General features: G+C 48.1%; 1 protein-coding gene across 1 annotated transcript in view; it reads left to right on the plus strand.

Moving 5' to 3' along the window:
* Positions 1-27,409, plus strand: part of FGF18 (fibroblast growth factor 18) — a 72,993-nt gene that overhangs the window by 17,109 nt on the left and 28,475 nt on the right. The window contains exon 3 of the mRNA XM_027740819.2: positions 12,103-12,283. Within this exon, the coding sequence (XP_027596620.1) occupies positions 12,103-12,283 (181 nt within the window). The remainder of the gene's footprint in view (positions 1-12,102; positions 12,284-27,409) is intronic.

Below are 27,409 nucleotides of genomic sequence, written 5' to 3' on the forward strand. Positions count from 1 at the left end.
AGGGACATCTGAGGAGGTCCCTGTCCTTGGCATCATTCCTGCAGAGGGTCACTGAGTGTTATCTTGCCAGAATGAGCAGGACTGGGACCAATTGGAGTTTAGTAAAAGGTTTCCAGAGAGGAAATGTGATAGAGGAATTCAATCAAGTCCCCAGGCATCTCTGCTGAATAAGCTGTGGACTTTTGGAGAAGCCACCTCTCACGTGAGGTCAGTTCTTGGGAGCTGCTGTGGAGACAGTTGTTAGCCGCATCTCTGTTTGTTTTGCAAATGCAGTGCAAAAAGGTATTTTGGGAATCCTGCCCTGAACTGGTGTGCACTGCTCGGCAGTTGCCGGGTTTTACCCTAGAGGGAGTTGCTTTTCTGCAGTGGGAGCAGGGATCTGTGTGTTCCTTGGAGGATGTCAGGGGTCCGGGATGAAAGGAGCTCCCAGGATAAGTATCGGATCTGCTGCGGTGCTGCCCCTGCAAATGTTTATTCCATTTTGGGGAGGTTGGTCTCTGATGATATTCCTTCTCCTTCTGATGGCAGTGTTTCCTGAGTATCCTTTGGGTTTTCCATGTCTTGTGCTTTTGCTCCTGTTTTTGTGGAGGTCTTGTCTGTGCTGGTATCGAGCAGAGGAGCAGGTCACCTTGAACCTGGCGGGCCTGTGCTTTAAACTGGCGGTTTAAGCCCTCGCGGCAAATGACTCTGCCTTTTTCCAGGGTTTGGAAAACCCCTGACCAGTTTCAGGGGAGTGGGCTTGGGGTTTCCATTCTGCCCTGCTGCTGTGGCCAAACGGGTTTGCAGCTGGAGCATCTGCCCTGGCAAGAGATTGCTGCTGGTGGAGGGAAGGGGAGAAAAGGTCAGGAGTGCTTTGAACCTGGCAGGTTTGTCAGCAATTGGGCTCAGGTCTCGTTTGAAGAGACAGACAAATTGCTGGTAAGTATTTTTAGTGGGGTGCTGCAGCTTTTGTTCCAGGAGCATCCTGCTGGGAGCACTGACCTGGTCTTCACTGCAGCCCCACCTGCCAAGCCAGGCTCCTCCACCGCGGTGTGTGAAACAGGGCGAGGAGCGGAGGGTGCTGGGCACAGGCCGTGTGCTCAGCCAGCAGCACCCTGGGGGAGGGGGGCAGACCCTCACCCTTGTTTCTCTCCTTTGCAGAGCTCCCTGTGCCTTGGGCAAAGGCTTTTAAGTTGTTCAGGAGTAAGTTGGCTGCTAGGTCTGCTGCAAAAAGGGCCTCCTCCTCCACACACGCTGGGTGGGTGATGCACACAGGGCGCTGCACTGCTGCTGCGCCGGGGACCGCGTTCACTCCTCGTGTGTTTTGGGCTGGTGAGACTTAACGGTTTTCTCTCAAGGTTTTATTTCTTGAATGCCTGTTTCAACTGCTTGAAACCACTAGCAGACAACTCTTTGCAACAGGCTGAATTGCAGAATGGGTTTAATTTCTGCATATCGGGGCAGTTTATTTCAGCAAGAAAAGTTTTGTTGTGTTAAGGTAGCGGAGGCAGTTGTAGCATGCCAAGCTCCCTGATCCACGGTCTCACAGGGGTTGATTGGAGTTGTTCTGCAAAGCCTGCTGTAGATTTCTTTTCAGTAACACTCATACAGTGAGGAGGGATATGGGCATGAAACCACTTCTGAGAAATATGTGTGTCCTGGTGTGAGCAGCGAGGAGTGGTGGCAGCAGGACAGGGCCATTCGGGGGTGCAGGGTTGCCTGTGGCGCATGCGAAGTCTGAAGGACGTTGCCACTGATCAGCAGAGCGAATGAATACGGAAACTTGCCCCTGAGCAGAGAGTGCACCCTGTGGGAGGCATGGCACGAAGGGGGGGAATTGTTTAGGGTTTTGGTTTGCCCTCACTGAACTTGATAGCACTGGAAATGACTGTGGTGAAGTGGCAGCAATGGGAGCTTAGCCCATCCCCAGCAAAACCACCTGGAAGAAACCATGGCAGATTTCAACCATAGAGGGGGATATTTTGAAGAGCTAAGGGTTGAGGAAGCAGTAATTTTTGTAGATCAGGACTGTGAGAGCTGCTGGGAGTGTAACACATCATCCAGAGCCTATCCTCTCTTTTCTCCATGGGCTGTGTGTCTCAGGGTGAGTTTGATCTTCATGGTAGGATGTGTCAGGGAAGTTTAGGTTGGATCTGAGGAAAAGGTTCTTCCCCCAGAGGGTGGTTGGGCACTGACCAGGCTCCCCAGGGCAGTGGGCACAGCACCAAACCTGCCAGAGCTCAAGGAGTGTTTGGACAACGCTCTCAGGGATGGAGTGGGATTGTTGGGGTGTCCTGGGCAGGGCCAGGAGTTGGACTCAATGATCCCTGTGGGTCCCTTCCAGGTCAGAGCATTCTGTGATTCTGTGTCCAGAGCAATGCACGTGCAGGGAGGTCTCGGGGCTGTGGAGGTGTGAGGGTTTCTGCTGGCACCAAGACTTGGGTTGCCATGATCAGACACCATCCACGTCCAAGCCAGGCAGGTACAAGGAAGTGCTGTCCAGGGAATACCTGGCACCAAAGGGGTGAGACTTGAGTGGGTGATTGGACTGGGAGATGGCAGGTGGGGCAGTGGGGGTTTCACCCTGTCCCTGGATGGCTCTGCCAAGGTCTAAGGTGAGTGGCAGAGTTAAATAAACAGTTGGGTGATACTAGTCCAGCTTATTGCTATGTTTTCTCCAATAAAAAAAAATTAAACAGTGCAGTAGTAAATGAGAATGTTGTACATTTTGGAAAACTGGGTGCTGAACATGGGAACAAATTTGGAGCTCTGGAACCCAGCCTGTCCAAATTCTGTCTGTTGAGTTTGACAGCTCCAGCATTAATGCTTGCAAACTCCTGTAGCTCAGGCTGCACAGAGCTGCCCCATGGAAGCCTGAGGTGACCTCAAGAAACCACCATGGAAATTTAATGGATTCAGTAAGCGTGAGAGGAATATGTTTGTTGAGCTGTTTGTTTGATTTTAATGTCCTCTAATTTTCCTTCTGCTTATCTCTTGAAACTCTTGTTCTTATTATTCTGGAATCATCACATTGTTTCCCAAAAATACAGTTCGCTAAGATATGGTTGGATTCTTTTTCAAATGAAAAGCAGTGGATTTTGTGGGAGGGAGTTGTTGCACTCAAGCAGAGCTGAACTGCTTTGCACTGACGCAGGCCCTGAGTTGCCCTGCACCGGCGTCTCCCCCTGAGACAAAATCACATGAATAAGCACAATTTTGAGTCAGGATCTGTCATATCACTGATATCAGAGATGTCCTATGAGACCACAGGGACATTTTAAAGCTCTGTCACGGTCTTGTGTCCCAGTTTGGGAATCCTGGACAGGACAGCCAGAGCCACTTGACAAACACACATGTCAGCGTGTCCATCTCCCACACGGAGCATCTCCGTTCTCCCCTGGAGACCTCGGTCGACAGGCAGTTGGCCAAGGTTGGAGCTGCAGAACTGAGCACCTGCAGTTCCCTTTGGGTCCATGGGGACCTGCAGTGACCCTCCGAAATCCAGTACTGGGGGAGATGAGGTGCCAAAGCTGGAGTGGTCATATCTGTGTGGTGTCAGGTCGGACCGTCCTTCCAGCGCTGACCTCCCTCGCAAGCCCTGGGCAGCGGCTCTGGCAGGCAACACGTTGCCAGTCACAGTGAAAGTCAGAAGGACCACCCAGTTCTGATAAGGGCAATTTAAAAAGGAAGGGGAAGATTGTGAAAAGAGGGGCAAAGAGGCACAAAGGGAAGAAAAAACCACCCCACTGCCGAACAAAACTGAAGATCAAGACTGCTGTTAAACACACTGCCTGCGAGGGAGGTCTCACCGTGCCTTTTCTAATCTAGAGCCAGCCAGGATTGTATTAACAGCTTCAACGCAATGGAACAAATTAATCCCTGATGTAATTGAAATCGGTGAGGTCTCACAATAGGTGAGTTTGACCCAGTGGGATAGAAATAGAACAAGTATTGGAATGAAGGAGTGAAACGAAGTCACACTGTTCAGCCATTGGTATTTCATTCCTAGAAACAAAGGCCAGACAAATGCAGAGAATACATGGCTCTGCTGGGCATGGTTGAAAGCTGCTCAATAATATCAAGCTTTGAAGGGATATTTCTATGTGGAGAGGAAGTATATAGCAGAGATATAACAAGCATTAAAAAAGAAAGAAAGACAAAGAAAGAAAGGAAGAAAGAAAGAGCCCTGCTTGCTCCTTGCCTGATGGATTGCTGTGGTAAAATAACACCAGCCCTTAACTAAACGAAACAAAAAAAAAAGGATATATTTCAACTAGAGAAAATAATAAAAAGACTTAAGATCTGAATTGTACTTCTGGGGACTCAAAACTGTTGAGAGCTCGTGGCAAGTGGTGGCGTCCTGCAGATCTCCCTCAGCTGAGATGCACGGGGTTGTTTGCTTTGGTCAGCGCAGGTAGCAGGAACTGGTCCCAGCTGGGAAAGAGCTGCCTTTTTGTGCTGGGAGGTGGCTCTGTCTTGGCCCCTTTGGTGCTGCTGCACCACAACACAGCGCAGGTGCCAGAGGGTGGGCTGGCTTGTTAGGGCTGCTGAGCTGCGGCTGCTCGTGGGGATGGATGGCAGTAGTAATGTGACCTAGGGGCTGCTGGCAGTGACCTGGTTCTGAGTTGGTGAGAACAGGCAGATGCAGGTGAAGATGGGGAGGATGGGGGTGGTGGGGCATTTGAGAGCTGCACTGCAGCACTTGGGCAGCGCTGTGCAGTGTGGGCAGCGCTGACTGGACGGCTGGGGTTCTAAAAGCCATTAATCAAGGCTGAAAGCCTGCTCCTCCTCAGAATGAACCATTTCCCAGGGTGGAGCAAGTTTAAAATGTCACCATCTCACCAATGGTGTGTTTTCACAGTTCTGGCTACGGCTCATTCCATCATTAAAAGGGGAAAAGGGGAAACTTGTTTTTTTTGAAGGTGGCATCATCTTTCTCTAGAAAACGGTCAAATATTGGCTGATGGGCCATAAAACATTCATTTCCTGAAACTCTCAGGTTCCAGTTTTTTGGCACTCCATCCTCCCTTCCTCCTGGTTTCATACCAGGTTCAGTAACACTGTGTCTGCCACCTGAAGGTGGATGGATGCGTTGCTTTAGCAGTGATCCATGGCTTGGACAGCTGGTGGGATCTCAGGAGCTGCTGGGGAGTGTGGCTGAGCAATAGCTGTATTTCTCAGAGGCTGTGTGTTTCAGAAAGAACAGAGGTCTGACACTACCTGAGGAGATTTAATCTGCCTCTGAATGTAGCAGGCAGCTCTCTGGAGGAAAAGAGGCTTCGCTTGCAGAACAGCTTTTGGATCCAAGTATGTGTCACCTCACTGAGTTGCATGTCCCCTTTTCCAAGCCCTGGAAACATCTTTCCTTTGGTTCTTATTTAACATATCTGAAATTCAAAGGGACGGGCAGGCTTGACCCCCTTATCACCCCATTTCCTTCTCCTTTCCAGCTCCATCCCTACAAGCACTTCAATTAAGAGTGAGCAAACTGCCTTGAATTTCACATACTGCAGCAACTTGAAAACACTCAAGTCCAAGCAATGAGGGGCTCAGTTCCAGAGCCTATCTGTGCAGGAGCAGGGAGAGCTCTGGGTTTTTCGCTGTGATGGGCCAACATCTCCTGCATGGGCCCATGCCAAGGGAGAGCTTGGCACCCGTCCTCTTTGCAGGCAGGAGCCCCTCTGTGAGGTGGAGGGGAGGTGGAGATGGTCTGTTCTTGGCTTTCTTCATGCTGCAGCACGGTGAAATGGAGGTTGGGAAGAGAGCAGAGAAGGGGAATAGCCTGAATGCATTGCAAGGAGAAGCACAAGGGGCAAAAGTATTATTCAAGCTGAAGGACACTGTTACTAAAAGTGTCATGGTTTAGGAACGATACCCCCCAGTTTAGTTTTTCCACTGAGACTCTCCAAACCACACTGCCGCTCCCTCCTCCTACCCCTCCTCGGAACCCCCTCCTCCCCCGTGTGTGGCCGGAGAGGGCAATTGGAGGCACAAAAGGTTGAGATAAGAACAATTTACTGGAAACAGCAATGAGATAAGAAAAGGACCAGTAACAGCAACAATATTAACAGCAAAAGTGTACGAAAGAGAAAGTGGCTCACATGCAAAATGCTCACCAGCCTGACTCAACACAACCACAGCTGGTGCCAGCCTGCCCCGCTGCCCCCTTCTCCTCAGAAGAGAGTCTCTTCCTCCTGCCCTTGGCAATGACATGAGGTGGTATAGCCTAATGTTTGGGTCCTGGCCACACCCCCTCCTGGTTGCTGCAAAAAATTTAACCCTGTCTTGGCTGGAACCAGGACATAGAGTAAACAACTGTAAACTGGAGGTAAATATACGAGGTAGAAAATGAAGGCAGATAATATTAGTGAAGTGTTTCTGAAACAGACTTCTAAGGAATCAAAGACAAAAATGGTTCATGTCCTAATTTGTGGACAATCTGTAAAGTGGTACAGCTCTTGTGGAGTGAGATCTTTTGGCCTCTGGGTTTTTAATGGGACATTCATGCGTGTCCAATGAAATATTTTTTCTCACCAAAAAGAAAAATCAAAAAATGTTTCAAGTGAGGTGCTTTGTAAACGCCATTGGTGGAATCTTTTGTGGAATCTCGTATCTGCATCATTTTGAACAACTGCTTCCACGGTGCACCGTGCTGCCCTTTCTCAGTGCATCCCAGAGGGTGCGCAGTCACCAACCACAGTGACATCTCCCAAGACTCAGAGTGCAGCTTAGCTTTTTGGATATTTACTTTCTAAGGAAAAAATATTTTTCCATGGGCAGCAGGAGGAAACAAACACCAAAGTAAATCTCTAAGTTCTGTTGTTTTGCAAGGCTTAGCTGCATTGGTGCGATTCTGGCACTCTTGTGCCATAGCCTCTCTCCCACTGGACGTGCAGAGCTTCACTCCAAAGTGCCCACTCCCTTCACTCTGGTTTCCTTCTGCATATCTGAACATGGAGCTGCTTTGCATTAAATGAATTTCTAATTTGTGCTTCTAAGCCCAAAGAAGAGACTACGCCCAAGCAGTGCCCATCCACTTCTGCCTGGCTCTGGACTAGGCTCTGTAACACAAAGGTAACAATATCTTGGCTATGGATTGACTTTGCAGCTAAGTGGAGGAAAAAGCAGCAAATAAGGAGTGCATTGTGTTTCACTGTATGCTGAGGATGGCTGTCATGGTGAGCTAGCAAACCCTTCTGTAATTGGCATACAGGAATTTTGCCAAAGTCATGGAAGCAAAGTGGTTTGTTACTTGCCTTTGAGGACTTGAGAAAGATCTGTCTTGGATATCCTCTTGTTGGCCTTATCAAGTGAACTTTCATGTGTTTAGAAGGTCATGGAGAAAATCATTAATATTGGGTTGATTTGATGGCTGAAAGGTAATAAGTATTTCCTGCTTATCAGATGGGGTTTGAGAGGACTTTGAATAGCACGATCTGTTTATCTTTTGCAATCGGTACGGCCCTTAGCGAGAGGGATTTTGTATTCCTGATTCAGCTGGGGGAATAACAAATGGTTTGCTCTCCATTGAGGCTTGGAGGCTCCGTAGCATAAATAGCAAAAACATCAGGAAATTCTGAAGTCCAACTCCCAGCTAACTTGGCCATGTTGTGGGCCTTGGACATCTCATACTGTAATGCTTTATGACATGAACAACAACAGATTAACATCCCCTGTTACTGGAAAGCTCAAAGTAGAAAATCCTAAGTGCATGGAGGTTGATTGGGTGGAAAGCCAAATCCTGTGAATGTGGCTTGGCACAGTGGGGATTTCATTGACCTTGGTGGGGCTGGACTTGCTCTCTGTTCACACGAGGCATCCGTGAGTGCGGAGATGGGGCACAGCCCGTGCGGGACTGACACCGCTGCTGTCGGAGGCTTTTCTTGGATTGCTGTGTAGTGAAACCTTGGGTGGCATCAGCAAAATGGTCTTTCCCTCACCCTGTGTCTGGGATTTAACAAATAGGGGAGTCATTCTTTAAGCTGAAGGATTGTTGTAAAGCCATTTAAAATGAAACTACTCATTGTGTAAGAATCATTTGGCAAAAAATCACTGGAAAATCTCCCATGTGGACTTGCTGAAGACAGATGTCGTTTCTGCTTCTGGTGGCTGTTTGGAAAGGAGGTAGGACTAAGTGCACCTACCTCGAATGATTGGACAAGGACAACAGAGGAGGGAGAGCTGCTTCTTTTCAGGTGTGAGGTGTTTCTGATGCATCAGTGGCTTGAGGTGATAGTTGTTTTTTAAAGGAATGCTGTTTATTCTCTTGCATAAGCTCTGTATTGCCAAGTGTGTTTTTAGGATGTCTTTGTAGCTGTATATTATCACTGAAAGGTGTAGTGACAAATAACTAATAAATGGATAAGGAACTGATGGAAAAGAGAAAGAGAGCAAGAGTGAAAATTAAACCAAATTTGATGCTCTGATTTAACGACTGGGATTTTGCAGATCTGTTACCAAAGAATGAGATGGAGTTATGTGAAACCACTATCCTGAGACGTTGAAGTTGTTGTGCATAGACAGAGGCCCATGCCAGTTGGATAGATGCAAACCAGACCATAATACAACTTCAAATCCCACCAAAATGCTGGGGGAGTCCTGCCTCCTGTCCCTGGAGAATGTCCCACAGGGCGTGGTGCTGGTCAGGAGGCAGAAGGTGCAAGCAGCTGTTCCCTTCAGCAATCTGTTGTGTGCAGCTCTGGATCCAGTCTGTGGGTTTTGCTGCCTACTGCGTGGACACGTGGATGATCAGATTGAAAGGCCAAAAAAAGATGGTGGTCCCTTTGTGTATGATATCTTTATAAGCAGCACAACATATCAACAGTATAAAAAAAAGGAAAAAAAAATCCTTTTGCTTTGGTGAAAGCCCTTAAGTTTAAGGGACTTAAAGGCATTTCTGCATTTGTTTTTATGATTGTTATGGAAATATATTTGGGGGTGAATGTACTTGTACTTCTTGACTGAGTGTTGGTGATCGGTTGCTGAAGGAGACATATGTTACTAATTTTTTTGAGATTTAGGGAAGAGAGTCTCTCTTATGGTATATATATAAATGGACCTTTTTATCTCAGAGAAGTTCGCTGCTTGAGGGAGTGTGCTCTGTAGGGCAGGGATCCTGTGAGAGTGGATTTCAGCAGTGATCAAATAGGTTTTGTCTCATGAAATCAACACTGCATGAAATTTTGTTTTCGGGTATTGATGCTCTCTGCTGCAGGCCAGATGCAGCCCAGGCTGGCACAGCTAATTCCCCTTGGCCACACTCCAGCAGAGCATCCTGTTTCCACAGAGTGGTTAAGCATGAGCTTATCTTTAAACAGGCAGCTAAATCCGGGTGGTTTCACTGCTGCTCTGGACCACAGCTTCTTGGCCAGGGGACAGGTCAGCTGCAAGGGGAACCTGTAGTGCGTTCTTCTTCCAGGATTTCTTTGCCTAGGTCAGAGCTGGGCCTGTTGCTGGAGAAGTGATGGACTGATACACACTTGGGCTGACTGTATTTCGGGGGTCAGTGTCGCCTGCTGATTCCTGCATCAAGCTGCTGCTGGGCTTGGATGAAGTGTTGGGCTGTGGGTGGTGCCAGCCATGTCCTTGGCTGGGGGAAGAGGAGATGTCATCCCCCTGCGCTGCCAGGGGGATGTGCCCTTCTTGCAAAGCTTAAATAGCTGCTCTTAGGCAGGACAGTGGTGACAAACATGCGTAGGAGTGTTGGAGATGTGTTTGGGGCTGAGCACAGTGCAGGATGCTCCGTGGGTGCTCCCCAGTCCACCCAGGCACTGCAGCTGCGGGCTGGGGCCTCTGCAGTGTGAGTGCTCCCGAGACAATTAGAAGAGAATTAAAACATGTTTTCGAAAACAGATTGCCTTTTCTGTTGGGAGTTTCTAAGAAAGCAAAGCAACATGCCCTTCCCCCCACTTCAGATCCCACCTGTTTTGGTTTTTTTCCTAGAAAAATGTGAAATTCATTAACATGTGGTGAAAGCAATGTAACGACGTCATCTTGATTTAAAATCTGTTTTAAATCTTAAAATGACGGAGCCAGAATTTTAACTGCAAATAGTCTTGCTTTGTGGGCATGAGGCAGACTGTCAGCATGATTGGAACATCTCTGGGCTTGGTAGTTTAACATCCCTTGCAACAATGGCATTTGAAAAGAAAGCAAGAAGACATGTAGGAAGGAAAAAAAAGACATTAATATTATTTCTGTCAAAAGCCAAGTCCTGCTTGCCATGGTGCCTGGAGAGAGCGGAGCGAGCAGAACTCAGCTCCATACTGAAAGAACTCTGTCAGCATCCCACTGTGCCATCCTACCGTGCCTTCTGGGCAGGTGCCATAGCTGCTTCTCCTCTCACACCCTCAGTGTTGGGTCACAGCTTCTGGCTGTGCTATTTTCTGACAGTGGGAAATATTGTAACCCTTGTAACTTCTGTCAACTCCATGAATGTCTGTTTAGACCTGGCATCACCCTGAACCTCCCTTTGCCCAACCTGTGCCCATGCCTTCAGCTCCCTACGGGCTTCTGACAGCAAAAAAGAGTTAAATCACTTTCCCTCCAAAAATTCAAATAGCAGAATCCAAGCATTTAATAATGGCACCAAAGGCAATCGTGCAACATCACTGTGAACCTCATTGCTGTGGCCACTGTGCTGAATGTGGTGTTTTGGTTCAGGTTGCTTAGTGAAGGTCTGGTGCTGAGCAGCACTGCCGGCCTGAAGTTTTCCTCCCGCTGCAGGCCTGGTTGTCCCCTTGATAATTGAAAAGTTCTTTTGAGGTTTTGACTTTCAGGGAGTGTATGACTTCGAAGTATTTGCTGGTATGAGATGATATATGCAGGAGGCTGAAGTGGGGCTGTTTCATGTGTTGTGGCCACTTGCTCTTATGTGTTTTAGTCTGGAATGGATCTGAAGAAGGATTTATTGGCCTTTTTCATTTGCATCGCCTGCTCCCTCCCCACACTGATACATTAGAACACTTGCTTGCAGGCCAACAGGAGGACAAGAGTCCCATGTTCCTAAATGATTTATTGTCCTGTGAAGGGAGTCTGCTACCAAAATGTTGTCCATCTGTGAGTTTGGAGTGGGCAGCGTGGATGTTATGGTGCAGATGCTCCACAGATCACAGATGGACAGATCATGGAGCGATTTTTGGGCTTTCATACTGTTTGGGTGTGAAGTGCTTTAGGGTGCATGCTGCCCAGGCTCCCCTTTGGGAGGGCATCTTGAGAACATCTGGGCTGTCAGGTACTTGGACCTTGGGCAAGTCAGGATGACTCATGGAAGCAAGAGCAGGAATCCTGTTTTGATGATTTTTGAGAATAGTTAAGATAGGAAACTAAACAAAAAGTTTCTGGTAATATTTTAAGGCTGTAGTGAACTAAGGTTAGTTTACTGCATTGGCCAGAAGAGACAGATGAGGTGGCTGAGGCAATCACACCCCTGCTGATCACGGTGTGCAGTGGCACATGACTCTCACCATTCCTTGTGATCTCTCCCCAAGCCGTGGTCCAGTTGAGGTGGACAGAAATGCATTCACAGACAATCACCAGTGAGCTGGCTTCACTGAAGGGCAGAGCTGGTGAAACAGTTAAGCTGAAGAGTGCCTGTGACACTTTTATTGCAGTAGATTTCATGCCTGTGCAAAGCTCAAGCCCAGTCTGCTAAGGGCAGCACAGATAGTTTTTCCTTTGACTTCTCCCTGGAGCTAATCTGGGGAATCAGTGCAGATGCTGAGGGTGATGCACCAAATCCCTGAGATGGGGTTGTCCATCCCCATTCTCCCGTCCGTGTCCATGTAACCTGGTAGAGGTTTTGCATATGCAATGGAGAGGCTAATTTATGGCCAGCATGCTGACCAGGATTAAATCAATGCAGGGCCAGACAGAAGTTTTTATTAAAAAAAAACCCCGTTTGATTGCAAAACCTCAAGTTTGGTTTACTGTTGAGAGCCAGCTCTGGGTAGAGTTACACGCTGAGTGCCTGATACCGTGGCCACGGCTGTCAAGCGAAGGGCAGCCAAATCTGAGTCCTCGGCACCACGTGCCCCTTGGCAGGTTGGTGTGCAGTCTTGTCCAAGAGGCTTGTTGTGTTCATGGTCTTTTCTTTTCTCTCTCCCAACTCCCCATCCCTCTCAGATGTTTGCCGCCGAGGAGAATGTGGATTTTCGGATACACGTGGAGAACCAGACGCGAGCGAGGGACGATGTAAGCAGGAAGCAGCTTCGGCTCTATCAGCTCTACAGCAGGACAAGCGGGAAGCACATCCAAGTGCTCGGCAGGAGGATCAGTGCCAAAGGAGAAGACGGAGATAAATATGGTAAGAATATTTACTGGCATCCCCCAGATTGAAGGTCAAAGGCTTTAATCCAGCATGTTGTGCAAAGAACGTCTTGAGAGAAAAATAATAAGAGCAATAAAAAGCAGAATAAAAGGAAAAAAACCCTTTCCAGATTAAGAACATGAGGTTTGTTCTGTTGGAGCTGCCTCTCAGCTGCAGGCAGTTCCCAAAATACTGCCATGCTCCAGTTTATTAGTGTATGATGGTGCTTGAAGAGAAAAATCTTTTTCTGCTCAAGGGATGGGTTATTAGGGTGTGTCTTCTGCAATTCATAAATGATACCCAAATTGGTGATTGCAGAAGTCCTTTCCCCATGAACTTTGGGCTCGAGTTTGGGCAAACTCAGTGCTTCAGTGAAGCACTCATGTTTTCAGGTGGAGGGATATTTGGTTTGAGCTGAAATGAAGCAGTCCTTAGGAGCTTTGAGAGAGCTCAAGTTGAATCTCTGGGCATGTGGATCTTACAGGAAAACAAATACAGGCGCTAACAGCGCCTTCAACTCTTCTCATTGTGATTTGCACACAAGCAGTGTGCTGGAAATGCTGCTTGAGGCCGAGTGACAAAAAAGTCTGTACTTCTGGTGTGTTTTGAGATGGTTGTGGTTGAGATGCTTTTGCTCAGGTTGGTTGTTGTGAGGATTTTAGGGCTGTTCAGAACACTCGTCCTGTTTCTCTTTGGGACGTACAGCCCCACATGTTCATGTGTTCCTGCAGAGGGGGGTGTGCACGTTGATGTGTTCAACTGGAGAGGAGGAGACTGAGGGGAGACCTCACTGCAGTTCCAACTTCCTCGGGAGGGGCAGAGGAGGGGCAGGGACTAAGCTCTGCTCTGGGGGGACCAGGGACAGCCAGGGAATGGCTGGAGCTGTGTCAGGGCAGGGTCAGGTTGGATCTCAGGCAAAGGTTCTTCCCCCAGAGGCTGGTTGGGCACTGCCCAGGCTCCCCAGGGCAGTGGGCACAGCCCCAAGGCTGCCAGAGCTGCAGGAGGGTTTGGCTGATCCTCTGGGGCACAGGGGGTGACTCTTGGGGATGGGCCTGTGCAAGGTCAGGAGTTGGACTCGACAGTCCTTATGGGTCCCTTTCAACTCAGCATATTCTGTGATTCTGTGACCATTCATGTGAGATTGCTTTCATATGCAGCACTGGTGAGGTGGAGTGCAGAATCTGGGAATGGTTTTATCCCTCAGGAAGCTTCAGGCCTGATGAGGCACAGGCTGTGCTGAGCATAGAGGGGAGCTCTGGCCACTGCTGAGGCAGAGGAGCAGCGTGAGCTGTGCCACAGGACGTGACAGCCAGAAAGCACCTGGCTGGTGTGAAGTGAACCCCCACGGCCCTTGGGTGGAGTCACCCCATCTCTCAGGGAAAGCCCTGCCCTGAGGTCTCATCAACCTTGTCCTTTGTCATTCCCAAATTTCCAGATAAAACAGGAGGGGAAAGTGCCACTTGGCTGCTAATTATTGTGTCACTTTATTGCATTCATTCTCATAAGGTTTGATATGTAAACGAATCGCTGGGTGCTGCTGCTGCCGCCCCGGCAAGGCTCCTGCCCGCGGTGGCTGTCAGGTGCCGTGATGGAGTTTTCCTCTTCGTGAAAGAAGGCGGCATTTACAGTGGGTGCAGCAGGGAAGTGTGCCCGGGAGCAGCTGACAAGTGCTAATTTATGTGTCAAAGCCCATCTTGTCCCCTTCATACATATGCAATCGTGTCTGAACAACAAATCGGCGCGCAGGAGCGTGCTCGTGACCGATGGCGATGCTGCACCATGGCAGAGCCTGAGATTTCCCGTCTGGGGAGCTCCTGCTGCCTGCATCCCTGCTCGCCACCAAAGCCCCCCGCTCCTGGTTGCTGGCGTCCTTCGAACAGCCCGGAGTGCTCCGGCCTTGGGGGCTGTTTGCCGACACCAGCCCCGGCTCCCTCCCCGCGCCTCTTCATCAAACTCCCTGAGGCGTCAGGCTGCGAAGCCTTCTCGTCCCTAGCCCTGCTGAAAGGTTATGGAAATCTGCTCATCGACCTGCTTGGCACGGGAACACTCAGAGCATGATAATCGGGGAGACAGTGAGGTGGGACACGGCGGTCCAGGATGTGACCACGCAGAGCTCCTCTCTGGGATAATGGAGGGGAGAGATGTCGGAGTTACTGGAGTGAGAACCATCTGTGTTACAGCCAAACCTGGACACAAAGGCAATGACACAGGGTTCATTATGTGCCAGGAACCCCTCCCCCCGAGGCATTATTATGGAGTAACCTTTGATCAAGACCAGAGAGAGGCTTAAACGGAGTCTGGGGATCTCAACAGTCGCAAACTTTTGATCCACATCTCCGTCTTGCCAGTCGGGTCTGCATCTGGAGGAGGACACCTCTCCTCCCGTGCAGCAGATGGCTGTGTGTCCTCCTTGTCCTTTTCCTCTCCTTCCCTCTCTGGCTGCCTCCCTGCTGGCACGGTGTGCCAGAGCCAGGCCTCACTCCGGGGGTACCCACTGCCTCCTGGGTTGCATCGTCCTTGCAGACAGTGCAGCTCCCGCGGCTTCTGCACTGCCTGACCCCTGTCCCTCCTGGCGGGGAGGCGATGGTGGGGGTGTTGTGGGTTGATGGCCTAAGGATTACGGCTTGGGGAAGGCTTTGGGAGGACAGGCAAGAGCCAATGTCTGAGAAAAGGCAAGAGCTGTGAGAAAAGGTGCCCGTGAGCTGGCTCCAGCCCTGAATTCTCTCAACAACTCAGTCCCATTAAGAGAAGATAACATCAGGCGAGGGCCACACAGGCTCAGGGTTCTCGTGGGGAACTCTGTCAGGTCCATAATGCTCATCACCAGCCATTAGCACTAGCCAGTTTTAAGGATAGGGGAGCTAATAACGTTTTAGCACCTCTTTCCCCTCTCTTCCCATACATTCACAACTAGTTAAAGAACAGTGTCCAAGTGAAGAGATGCTTTTTTTCTTTGTCTTTTTTTTTTTTCACATACCTAACTTCCAAATGGCTGGCATGGGAGGGTTGTCCTGCCTTTGAAGGGAAGTTGCTTTTATTACAAGGTTTTATTGACTTCTGTAAAACTTCTCACCTCTTGATTGCAGAGAGTGCCCAGAAAAGAAGGGAGGGGGCAGATCTCAGGCAGGGAATTGCTCCTTTCCAAGCAGCCACCATGAGTATTGCAGAATGAGCAGCCAGCCCTGGCTCAGGGAGGAACGATGCTGCAGGGCTGGAGGAATCCCCCTTGAATGTTTTATCCAGGTGTGCAAATGCCATGTGCAAGGAAAAATACATGCTCTGTAATGTATGGGTTTGCTGGCATAATAATTCCGATGTGTAATTTTTGGTTCATGCGTTCTTTGGGATCAAGATCTGGCCCCGTGTGTCAGATTATTAAATGGCAAATTAAGTCAGTTAATAGAATTAATTGAGTCGATGTAATCCTTTTAATCAGATGGATTTGATCCCTGCTCAGATGAATTAGAATCCATCAACAGATAAGTCAATTATTGGACTAAATTGAATCTAATAATAATGCCTGCTGCTCACAGCAACACTAATTAATCTAAATACACTTACCTATCTCCCAAGGTTGTTTTTTTTTAAAGGCTTAATTGATGTTCCTAAAGTGCTCTGAGATCTTTAGATAATAGACGATCTATGTGAGCAAAATATTATCTCTTAACAGACTATAAACTAATTAAAAGACTGATCTATTTACAGATTGCATTTTTACTTTAATCTCTTCAACCTATGCAGAAGGAGTTTGCACTGGCCCAGAAAAACAATATTCCTGTTATAAGCTTATTATTACTTTACAGGTTCCTAAGTGGTCCTTTCATTCAGAAAATGAAAGGGGGAAGGGGGAAAAACAACCATTAAAGTGCTGACAAAAAAAAGAAAAGGACCTGGAACCTTTATATTCTACCTCTGATAAATGGTACAGATAGGGAAGAGAGAGATCAGTGACCTGAAACCTTAGATCCTTTCATTTATTTTCATTTCACAAAAGGCAGAAGACATTCTATCCTGTTTGTTCACGATCTGTGTATCCGGCGCAGTTGGGGAGACAGAGCTCTCTTGGTTGGGTGAAGGCATTTTTTTTTGCCTTATTTGTATTTCACAGCCATGGGATTTTTGGTTTAATTTGTCCCCAGCTACTGCTGTCCTGCGGGGCAACGAGCAGTGATAGCCATCGGCAGAGAGGGGAGAGGTGTGAGAGCCCTTTACTGCCCTCTCGGTGGAGGTAACCTTAATTTGCTTGGATGTCCTGAAGGCTGGGATGTGCTGGTAGGTACATTACTAGTCGGCATGTTCCAGGTGGTATTTTGTCCATGGACCTATTCCATCACAATTTAAAAAACACTCTTGGCTCCCCCAGAAGGTTATAAACCCTCTATTTTATAAACCTTCTCATTTATGTGCCTTCTAGTCTACAGCATAGAGGCTGTGTTTGAGGACACCCTGTGCAAGGGGCGGTGCACAGGTAGGATATCTCTCCTCAGCACCCCAGTGCTGGACCCTGAGCCAGTGACAACCCCTCAAACACTCCCCCTGGGTTCAGTGGGTTTTAGCCCAGGACTCCAGAGATGCTCCTGAGACAGGAGGTTTAGGGGGGTTAACAGACTACGGTTTGCCAGCAGTCGACACATCTGGTGTCAGGTAGATCAAGGGGGGAAGGAACCCCAAGAGGTTGTGTGCGTGCAAGATGCCAGGTGTTACCTCCACATGTCATGGGCGTGCTGGGGACAGAACACCCCGTACAGATGTGCTTTTTTGGGTGGTACAGAGAAAGCAAGGAGCTGGGGAAAAATGGGTGACTCCTTCCTGGGGCCACTCCAGCCTGGGTGGTGTGCTCTGCAGCTTGCAGCCCCCACCTTCTGTTCAAGCTGGAGCTTCCATGAGATGCCAGTGGACCTGCCCATGGAGAGCACATTACAGCTGTCTAGACATCAGCCACACTCCATCCCGCCAGAGATTTCATTTGTGGTAGAAGTGGGCTCTGTTCCATGAGGAGGTGTAATATGTGTGGAAAATATTATTATAGCAGAATAGCCTCCTTTAATTGACTCTCAGTTTTGCAGGATTCCTTCCTAGGTTTGGGTAATCCTATGTTCTCCAGAATTAATGGCTGACATAGCACTTCTTCAGGCTTGGCAGCCTGACAGCTAATTTAGAACTCCCTAAACTCATTTCACTAATGACTCCCATTTGTTCTATCTCAAAGCCTGGAAACAAATGCAAAATACCAGTGCCATTGTCCCATCTTTAGCAAGTCATTCTTTCCCCTCGGTGTTTCTGGCACCTGAACAGCAAACCGCCTTGGGAAACCTGATTAACCCTTTCCCTTCCTGGAATAGTTTAAATTAATTTCGATCCCTCTCCTGGGAAGATCAGGAGGGAAAACTAAACTCATTGTGGCTGGAAGGCGCAGAATTTACCTGAAAGAAGGGGGGGAGATGTAGTCCAAGCAGCATTTGGGGTTTATGAAATATAGCCGTATTTCTGCATTTTTTCCACGTGTATTTCCAATCTGCTTTTCTTCCCAGGGACAGGTGCGTGCAAGGGGTTGTCTGCCGGTGCAGCTCAGCCCCAAATCCCTCATGAGCTGGGATTCACTTTGTAATTTATTCTGCTGAACCATCAGGATGGCTGTTTCCCATTTAACCAACGTATCGCTGCCTCCAGTCTCTTCCCATTAAAGTTTTGACATGACGACAAGACAAATAAATTTTTTAAAAGACCTTTTATCTTCTAAACCATTTATTTTCACTTACTTAGCCCGGGGGCAGAGCTGACCTCAGCGTAAGGGATGATTATTCACCATGGCAGCTGTACAGTCATATGTGTCCTGGGGACTGGCCTGAGCTGGAGGAGCCTTCGCCATCCAGCTGCTGTGTTGTGGCTCTGGGCTTTTCCTTCTTGCCCAACAATCCCCAATACCTTTATTTTTTTATCCTTGAAATATCTCCCCTTTTCATCTGCAGTGGAGCAGTGCCGAAGTTGTCCCTTGAAAGCAGGCGAGGAGATGAGCAGAAGCTCATGACTTTGTTCACCCATGCACGGGGCAGGAGCTGGGGATGGGGGTGGAGCTGGGGATGGGGATAGAGCTTGGGCTGTGGATGGGGCAGGAGGTGGGGATGGGCTCCCAGCTTGCTCCGGGCAGTGAGGGGCCTCGGCTGCCCTCACCTTCCTGGTGGCTCTGAGAGGTTCCATTTAAAATACGCTGTAAGCATTTTATACAAACCATCTGTACATTGAAGACATTTTTAGTTTTTATTCTGCCGTATTCTGTGCCACGGTAGGGAAAAGGCTTGCTTAGACAGGATGAGAAGTTACAGAAGAAAAATCCAAGCCTTTTGCTTTTTGAGTCATGACAAACCTGTTTTGTACAATGAATTTGTTGTCAATTTCCTTTACTTTTGATTTTGGAAGCTGCTGTCCCAAGCTCCTGCTGCAGCCAGCTTCACACCTGAAGTCCATCTCTCTCTGCAGCAGTTCTTGTTTTGTACCTGCAGTAACAGCAGAACCTGTTGTTTATTTTCCCTCTGACATTACAGTGATTTTGGATTTCCCTACTGTTGGATCTTGAGATAATTTAAAGAGCCTTGACTTTCATGGAAAAAAAAAATCCCCTTTTAGCTCTGTGTCCAAACTTCAAGTCTCCATAACCACTGATCGGGGTTCAGAAAGCATAGGCCTGTCTGTCAGCAAATATTAGGACCCAGAAATAATGAGAAGGAGTAATTTAGAGGTCTGCTGATAATTTGTCATTTTTAATTTCTTTGTGGAGTGGAAAGTGAGCTACAAAGTGAAAAATCTTTATTTTCATGCAAGTCATAAAAGGGTTTTTGTTAACAGTTTGTGTGTATCTAATTCTGTGCTGTGATTTAAGTGTTCCCATTAGAAATGCAGAATAGGAAATAGGATCCCATCTGTGAGCAATTTAAGAGGAAGTGAGACAATGGAGTCGATTGCTGCTTCAGTTTAGATAATCAATACAAATATTATTAGTATAGTGATTTATCTTCTTAGACACTTTATGAAAATGTGAGTGCCAGACCCTGAAGACAGGTCAATATGATGCTATCTGTTCCTGCCTTGCTGTGTTTATGGTGTTTTCCCATGAAGCTCAAGCAGCTGCTTTGCTATATGTTCTTCCCTGGCTGTGATGAAATAACACACACACAGTCTAAGGGCTTCCCATTCTCCTCCGTGACTCTGGAAATGCACTGTGTGTATTAGTTTAATGATTACTTTTATCTGAAATCTTTACTGGTGGCTGTGGGGGGATAGTGGGAGCTGATCTTTAAGGTCCGTCCCAACCCAAACCGTTCTGTGATTCTGTGATGAAGTTCTGGAAGAAGTTTGCATAATTTTAAATGTATTTCTAGGCCGTGAGCAATTCTGTACACAAACGCTGAGAGAGCTCCTTTGGGTTTATTGCAGTTTTTCTGTGTTGGTGTCTGTTACCAAGCCTTGTTTTGTGCTGAGATTTTCCCACATCTAAGCATTTGGCCAGTCATGAATTCAAGTCAGTTCTTGGGGTGCAATTAAAATTAAACCCTACAAATAGGCTAGCCTGCATTTTCAAAAGGATTTTTAATTGCTTTTACATTGGAGAGGAAGGAAGGAAAACATTGTCAACAAATTCTCTTGTACATTTTGCCTTTGGCGTACATCACCGTGCATGATGTCAAGTGGCCAATGAGGTTTTTTCCTTCATAAGAAATGTTTGGAGGAAATTAAAAGCGTCAATAACCCTATTAAGAACATGCCTAACTAAAGACAGGATGGGAAATGCAAATCTTGATGTGTAAAGAGCACCCTTCTACTTGAAGATACCATGGAACCTCTCTAGGTTGCTGTTTGAGATTCCTAAAGTCAGTAGCTTGCTTTGCTGGAGACTTAGTGGTGGTGGTGGCGGCGTTGGCCACATCACTCACCTGGAGCATCTCCTGCTCCACTTTGCCAAGCTTGGGTGGTGGGACACTGAGGCTGGATCCTCCAGACCGTGGAGACAGAAGGACCTTTGTTCCTCATGCATAACCAAGTTGCACGAATTTTGTCCTCTCAGTGTCCTTGTGTGTCCCTTCCTCATCCCAGAGCAAGGGCTGCGCGGTTCCCTGACCTCGTGGTGTGCCAGTGGGATAAAAGCTTTGCAAATGGAGAGACGCTAAAGAGATGGTGGTGATGGAGACCACATCGGTGGCCTCGTTAGGAGTAATTATTTGGTGGGTTTAGATGCTGTGAGACCATTCCTGTTTTCATATTGGGGTTTCCTCAAGAAAGGTGTTACATTTACAGAAAAATAAGGGACTTCAGTCACTCGGATTTCACCTCAGCTCTTTTAAAAACCAGATAGTCAGGAATTTCCGCAGCTGCGAGGTGGAGCACAGCAAACATTAACAACGCCAGTAGCATTGCGTGGCTGTCTGGAAGAGCAGGGAAGTGCCCAGGCCCCTACAAAACTGCACCCAGCCTCAGGCTCGGCGGAAAGGTGAAAAATAATGAAGCTGTGAAGAGGAGAAATTGCTGATGCATGACGCTTGGAAATCTGTAAGAGTCTAAAAAGGGAGCTGAAAATACCCCCCAAAAATGACTATCTGTGGCTTGAACGAAATAGTGTCCGATCAGCATTCAGAAACCGCTGAATTCAGGCCGTTCCAATACTGGCATTTTCCAGAGTGCCTGCCAGTCAGATGCAGAGGAGAACACGTGTAGAGCGTCTGCGGTCTCAGCGCTCGCAAGAAGGGGAAGGCGAGTTGGAAGTAAAGGGAGTGAGAAGGCCCAGTAAAAAGATCCCCTATTTTTTCTTACAGTGAGGAAGAGCCAGCATTTTGGGGTTGAAGGGAGATGGTGGCGTGGCTCTCTGAGCATCCCTGTTAATGAGCTGTGTGTGCCAGCAATAAATAGCGCACACTTTGGTCCCTGATGAATTTTCGGTATTTTCTGAATGCCCATATCAGCCAATTCATGCTTTTATGGTGATGTAGGAGCTGAGACCTTCTCGATGTCTCTTGAGCCTCATGTCCCTGACTTCTGCTGTAGTTGCTTTACTGATGCTGCCTGGAGTGGCTGTGCTTGAAGAATGACTGGGTAGTGCTCAGATTTCTTTTACCCTCTTCTCTCCTGGCTGAAATGTGTGCCTCAGAGGCCTTCTCCTCCTCTGCCTTCGCAGCTGCCAAAAAGGGTGCCTTTCTTCCCAAAGCAATAAGAAAAATATCCTGCCATCTGCCGTGACCCTGCCGCCTTCTAGCTGTGATGCGTTCTGGCTCTTCTCCAACAACTGGATGGCAGCTGTGCTGGCTGAAAAGATCAGGCCCCAGGTCGCCCTGTGGAGAGGAGCCCTTGTTCTCTGATGCTGCTCAGCTGTTTCTGGATCTCATCCAAAAGCTGGGCTGGTGGGACAGAGAAGAAATGGATGTTGTGCCTGAGTGGCATGATGGTGACGCAAGCCTGTGACGCTTGAGCATATGGTAGGAGACGTGTTTGTGATCCTGGCTTCGAGTTGGCGCGGCTGGCACGGTTTGGTTTATACCCGATGTTCTCAAGTGCTTTTGGAAGGACAAGCAGGAGAGGAAATGGGTGGTTGAATGTGAGAGGGGAGATGTAGCATCAAGGGACAGCCTCTGGAGGTGGTTAAGACCTCAGTGTAGAGAAGCAGCAGGGAAATAATAGGAATAGGATGGCATATAAACACCAGATAAATCTAGAAAATAATGTCTAAATGTCCTGAGTGCTTGGCTGTTGGCAGTTGCAAGGCTCACAATGTGTCCACGCCTGCCATGGGTGGGGTATGGGCGTGAGGGGTGTCCCCGCTGCAGAACTGTTACTGCTCTGGCAGGTTTTTGCAGGGGTGAGTGCTGAGGCAGACTGGGGAACACTTTGGGCTTCTGGTTTCGGATCACATATCGTGTTGAGTTAGAGGGCGGACATCGCAGCTGCCTACAGCTGGTCTTGTCCTGTTGGGATCAGTGATGTTGCCCCAGGTTCCAGCAGTGAAGGAGCTTGCCTAAAGGTAACTTCAGTGTAAATCCCAAATAAGGTTTCTGCTGGTTGCATGGAAGGATCACAGGGCTGGATCTCTGTTACAGCCAAGGCCTGATTATCCTCTTTCCTACACTCCTGAGACTCTACCGACTTCTGCAGAGCCATTCCTGGAGCTCCTCTGTGAGACTGAAAGGAGATTAAGTGCCCAGCAGTGCCTCCCATTCCTCCTGTGTCTTGCACCTTTGTTCAGACCTTGCATTTCAAACCATTTTAGCCGGTGGGAGGTAAATCAAAGCTGTTAGGTTTGAGCCAGTGACAATGGCCTGGTGCTGTGTGGTGTGCCCAGCCCCTTGTCTTTGTGCAACGTTTGTGATTCTTGCCTTTATTTCATTTGCTTCTGCATCTGCATTTGTAACCGGTTTTTTTCAAGTGAAGTTTCTGACTGGTGACTCATTAGGAGTAAATAGGCAAAAGGATATTGACTTTACACCTACTAATTTGGGGGTGCTAACAAGCACATGTAAGAGCTCTGGAGTCGCTGGGTAAATTGTCCCACCTGGGGGGATTGGAGGAGGGGAGATAAAAAGCATTGCAAAGAAACAGCACTTTTGTTTCTAGCCACTAGCCTTGTCTGTTCCTGCAGCCATGTGGGGTTGGGGTGAACGTTTGATGGTCACCATTGCTGTAACTTGTTCTGAGCTTTGCCAGGATTTTCCAGCACTGGAACTATTAGACCTGTGTGGGCACAAGTAGCTAAGATCCTAGTTATAAGATGCTAAATACGTTCACTCAGAAATGAGCTGGCCTTTACGTGGGCTGGTGGAACAAACCCTCCTTCCTGGGGCACATGTGAGTGCAGGGCAGCAGAGGAGTCGGGATGTTGGCGCTGCACATCTGCTGTGCTTGAAGGGGAGTCAGAGACAGAGAGTGGCTTGAACATAGGTTGTATACGTACTAACAGCAGCAAACATCAGCAGTGTGGGATGCCCATTAGGTAAACAGGTCTCACAGTGGCTGCAGGGGCAGCAGAGGCTCACGATCCTGGCTGTAGACAGCTTGCCCTGCTGAGGTCTGTGCTCAGTGCTGCTGGTGCTGGGGCCCAAGTCAGCTGCAGATATGTCTGTCCCTCTCCAGCCACATCTGTGACACAGTAACCACAACCTTGAGGTGGGCTCAAATCGAGATGTTAGCTGTCTCAGAAAGCCCCTATGTTGGTGTCTGTTATCAAGACAGACCATATCCCCCTCCTGTTGCAGGGGAGCTGGAGCACAGCTAAGGAGTGATAGTTTCTAGCCCAGATGGTCTTGCTCAGAGCACACGGTTGAGCTGGGTGACCTCTGGAGAGCCTTCTCAGCCTGAATTGTTTTGTGTTGTGGTGAGTGTCTTTCAACACTGATTGTCAGAACAGAACTGGCAGGTAAAGCCATCAGTGATCCATTGCTCTGAGTGCAGTGGTCCTCCTTTGGATGCATTCAGTGGGACCCTTAGGAAGTGTCTTTTGTGGTTTGTCCCCTTTGTGATTTTTTGAATTGATATTTTTCAGAATTTTTCATATTTAAAAAATTGGATGTAGGCAAAGTTTTGCGTTCTGCTCCTTTAGTCCTTCTGCCGTTTCCCTCAGCTTGAGGTGACCCACTTACATGGTAAGGATGATACCCTCTGCACAAGGGTGTATAAACTGTAGTTTATCTTAAAAGGTGTGTGCTGGGGAGTGGAGGAGCATGCTGTGTGATAACCAGCTATCATCTCTACTCCTTTCTGTACATGAATCCAGTTTGCTGTGTACTTTGAATGGAAGGAAGCAGTCACCAGCCTGGCTGCATCTGATGTCAGCCTCCCTCTCAGCAGCTCTCACTCTGTGGCTGTGCCTTCAGCCTCACTCCTCCTCCTCAGTGCCTGACCTGGCTGCAGCCAATATCTGTCTCTCAGCAGGAGGAATCTGAGGAAATGCAGCAAACTTCAGCTCCTGGGGCTAAATTGTTGTGCTCTCTAACAGCGAACTGTGTTGAACTAATTGACAACCAGCTTTAAATGTACCCCAATCAAGCAAATGCATTGATTTATTTTTTCCTCTCTTACTGAGCGCTAAGCGGCTTCCAGCTTGGTTTCCTCCCCAAGAAGTGGATAACTCATCTATTGTGTAGTAAAACTGATGGGCAATGTTGACCTCTATACAATCCTTTCAGTATTCTGAGGGAGGAAGGAGTTTCTTATGCTTCTGTGAATGTTTGACCACTTAAAAAAAGCCCAACCCAAAACCACACACAACAACAAAAGATGATCCATTTTCTCTGGATGTCTTTGAAAGAAGCTTAGTTTAGAGACAGAGTGGAGAGAAAGGCTATTGATTTTGTTTGACCTCCAAAGAGACTGTGGTCAGTATATTTTCCCTGTTGGAAGTGGTTCAGGTCTCTGAATTTCCATGTCAGCGTTTGTATTCTGAAGCGCGCTGGAGCTTTTGCTGCTTCTTCAATAAATAGCAAGCTGTAGGGAAAGGTAATGCTGGTGTAGATTTATTTCCCTCTGGATCTACCCTTCCTTTCTTTTTCTTTCCTATGTAGCTTGCTCATGTTGCTGATGAAGCAATTACAATCCTTTTCACTGAAAGCTGTGCAGGTTTGTGGCTTAAACTGAGACTACAAGCAACAGTTTTGTAATCTCTGTCTTGCTTTCTCCAGGGCTAAGCCAGGTCCTTTACCAACCTCTTGCCTGCACCAGCAAGAAGTGAGATGCCTTCTTTTACAGAGTAATAAAGCCTCTAAAAACTGTCATCCTCTCCTCTATCCTGATTATTCTCAACCTACCCATAGGAAAACCTTCCTGATTTTCACACAGTCTCCTGCAGTGAAACAGAGTATTCTGTTTGGGGACTGTCGTGGTATTAGACTGTACTGCTCTGCTCAGTACAGGTCTGCGTAGTTTTGTAGATGTTCTTGTAAAATGGCTCATGAAAACTGATGTGCCTTTTCTCTGGCAGTTGCTTACCAAAGGATGGGTTCCAGGGATGGAAATACCTGTAGGATATGTTGATTGTCAGGTCTAAGAGTTCTTAGAGCTCCTGGGAGCAGCAGTGTCAGTCAGCATCTCTCCATGCCAAGGTGCCAACCGTGTTATCTCCTCCTAATTTAACAATAGCGCTTCACACAGCATGTTTTTGGGTTGTGTGCTTCCGCCTGCTTGGCGGAAGTTCAACACAGCCAGTTTGCTGCTGTCAGCACATCAAAGGGCAGCCTGATAAACCTGCCACAGTGTAATCAAGTCATAGGTAGAGAGTTGCTGATGTTGGATACCAGCTGCTGAGCTCCCCTGTGGGCTTTGCCAGCATGAGCTTCATTTCTAACCCACATGGACAGACGTTCCTCTTCATCCTAATCCCCTCTCTAGAGAAAGGGTTGGTCTTCTTGCCACTGCCAGCCTCACCTCTGCTTCTAGCTGTGTTCTAGGTCAAGGTGGAGGCTGCTGGTGCAGGTGCCTGAGAGCCTGTGGGATGTGTGGGCTGCTGACAATTCCACAGCATCAGTTTCTAACTTAAGCACTTCATTTTCCAGAGAGCAACAGCCTAATGCATCCCTAAAAAATAATGAATGGTGGAAGATCCATTTGTGCAGCCTGTGCCAAGCCAAGCTGAGACTGCAGCCTGTGTTGCATGTGTAACTCTACTGACTCCCCAGAGCAGGACCGGTTCCCCAGAATCTTTTTTTGCTGTCTTCAGCCCAAACCTTCTCCTGACATCTGAATATTCAATTACATTAACCCTTTGCAAATGGCTCAGCAATCACCTCCTGGCTCAGGAGTCACCTTTGGGAGCAGTGAGAGAGAGCTGTTAACTGTTAAACTGCTGCACAAATATGAAGGCAAGGTGCTGATGAAGAGGGAGCTTGTGGGAGGGGATGGATGTGCTCCCAGTGATCCCCTAGCCCCAGGCAGGATGGGAGCCCAAAGCTGCCCAGTGCTGCCCAGCAGTGTTCCCCCTGCATCTCCCCACTGGAAGAGCTGCTGGAGGAGTGTTCCATAGGTGCTGCCACTGGCCTGTCTGGCCATGCTGGGTGCTCGTGTCTCTCCTGGGTACTGCTGCTGCTAATTATCCCTTGGCCACAGTTCCCAAGGTTTGTGTAGCAAGTGGTGTCACCCTGTTTGCACTGGGCCAGTGAGTAGGACAGGGCAATGCAGAGGGGCTGCCATGTGTTCTGGGACAATGTAGTAATATTTATTACTACAATAATTAATTTAAATATTGTATTTATAATTATTACTTATAATAATAATTACTAATAAATACAGTCATTGTTATTATTCAAGTAATACAACAATATCCATCAACCCACTGCTTGCCTTGGGAGTGAGTAGTCCTGGGCTTGCATTCTGAGCACAGAATGGGCTATTTAGGTGTTACCCACCTCAAGGTTTTGCAGCTTTGTTAATTAGTAAGCAGAAAGTTTTGCCAGAGCCTTAAGCAGCAGGTGATGGGCATGTTGTTGGAAGTATAGGTAATCCCAGGGAAAGCAGCAACGCTTTATGTTACCCCATTGCAGTGGCTTCTGTAAGGTGGTCAGCAAGACATTGTGATGATGGATCAGGAATATAACAGTTTGTTTTTAATGATCAACAGCAAAAACTAAGAGCATGCAGAGAAGCAAAGATGTCCTTGTGTTTTAAGTGCCTGTAATCTGTTTTTCAGAGCTGGTACCAGAACATCCCTTTGATTCTCAAAGGTAATTGCACCTCTTAATTAGCTGGAGAAACACTCCCCACCCCAGCCTGAGATCTTGCTATATAAATTATAATTAACCCCTTGGCACTGGAAGTTGAGATTTCCTGCCCCCGAGCACAAATGCAAAACGCATTAGCAGCACTTAATGTGAGCCACTCGCCCAGCGCAGCCGAGGGGTCAGCCCGACCCCCTCAGCCCGGAGGAACGTGGCAGGGAAGCCGTGGAAACCCGAGGGGAAGCACTAAATACACCATTTGAGGATGTTTGACCTGCTTTTTTTTCAGAGCTGCAAATGTCGCGGCAGGAAGGACAACGCCGAACAAACCAAACCGGAGCGCGGCGGGGCGGTGGGAGCCGCGAGGGGCGGCTGTCGGGGCCGACATGGCCCGGTGCCTCGCCGTGAGAACGGCCGAGCGCCGCCGCCCCACACACCTCCA

Source organism: Pipra filicauda, unplaced genomic scaffold (assembly GCF_003945595.2).
Source record: "Pipra filicauda isolate LSUMZ 115617 unplaced genomic scaffold, ASM394559v2 scaffold373_size706493_pilon, whole genome shotgun sequence".
In the NCBI taxonomy this organism is placed as follows: domain Eukaryota; kingdom Metazoa; phylum Chordata; class Aves; order Passeriformes; family Pipridae; genus Pipra; species Pipra filicauda.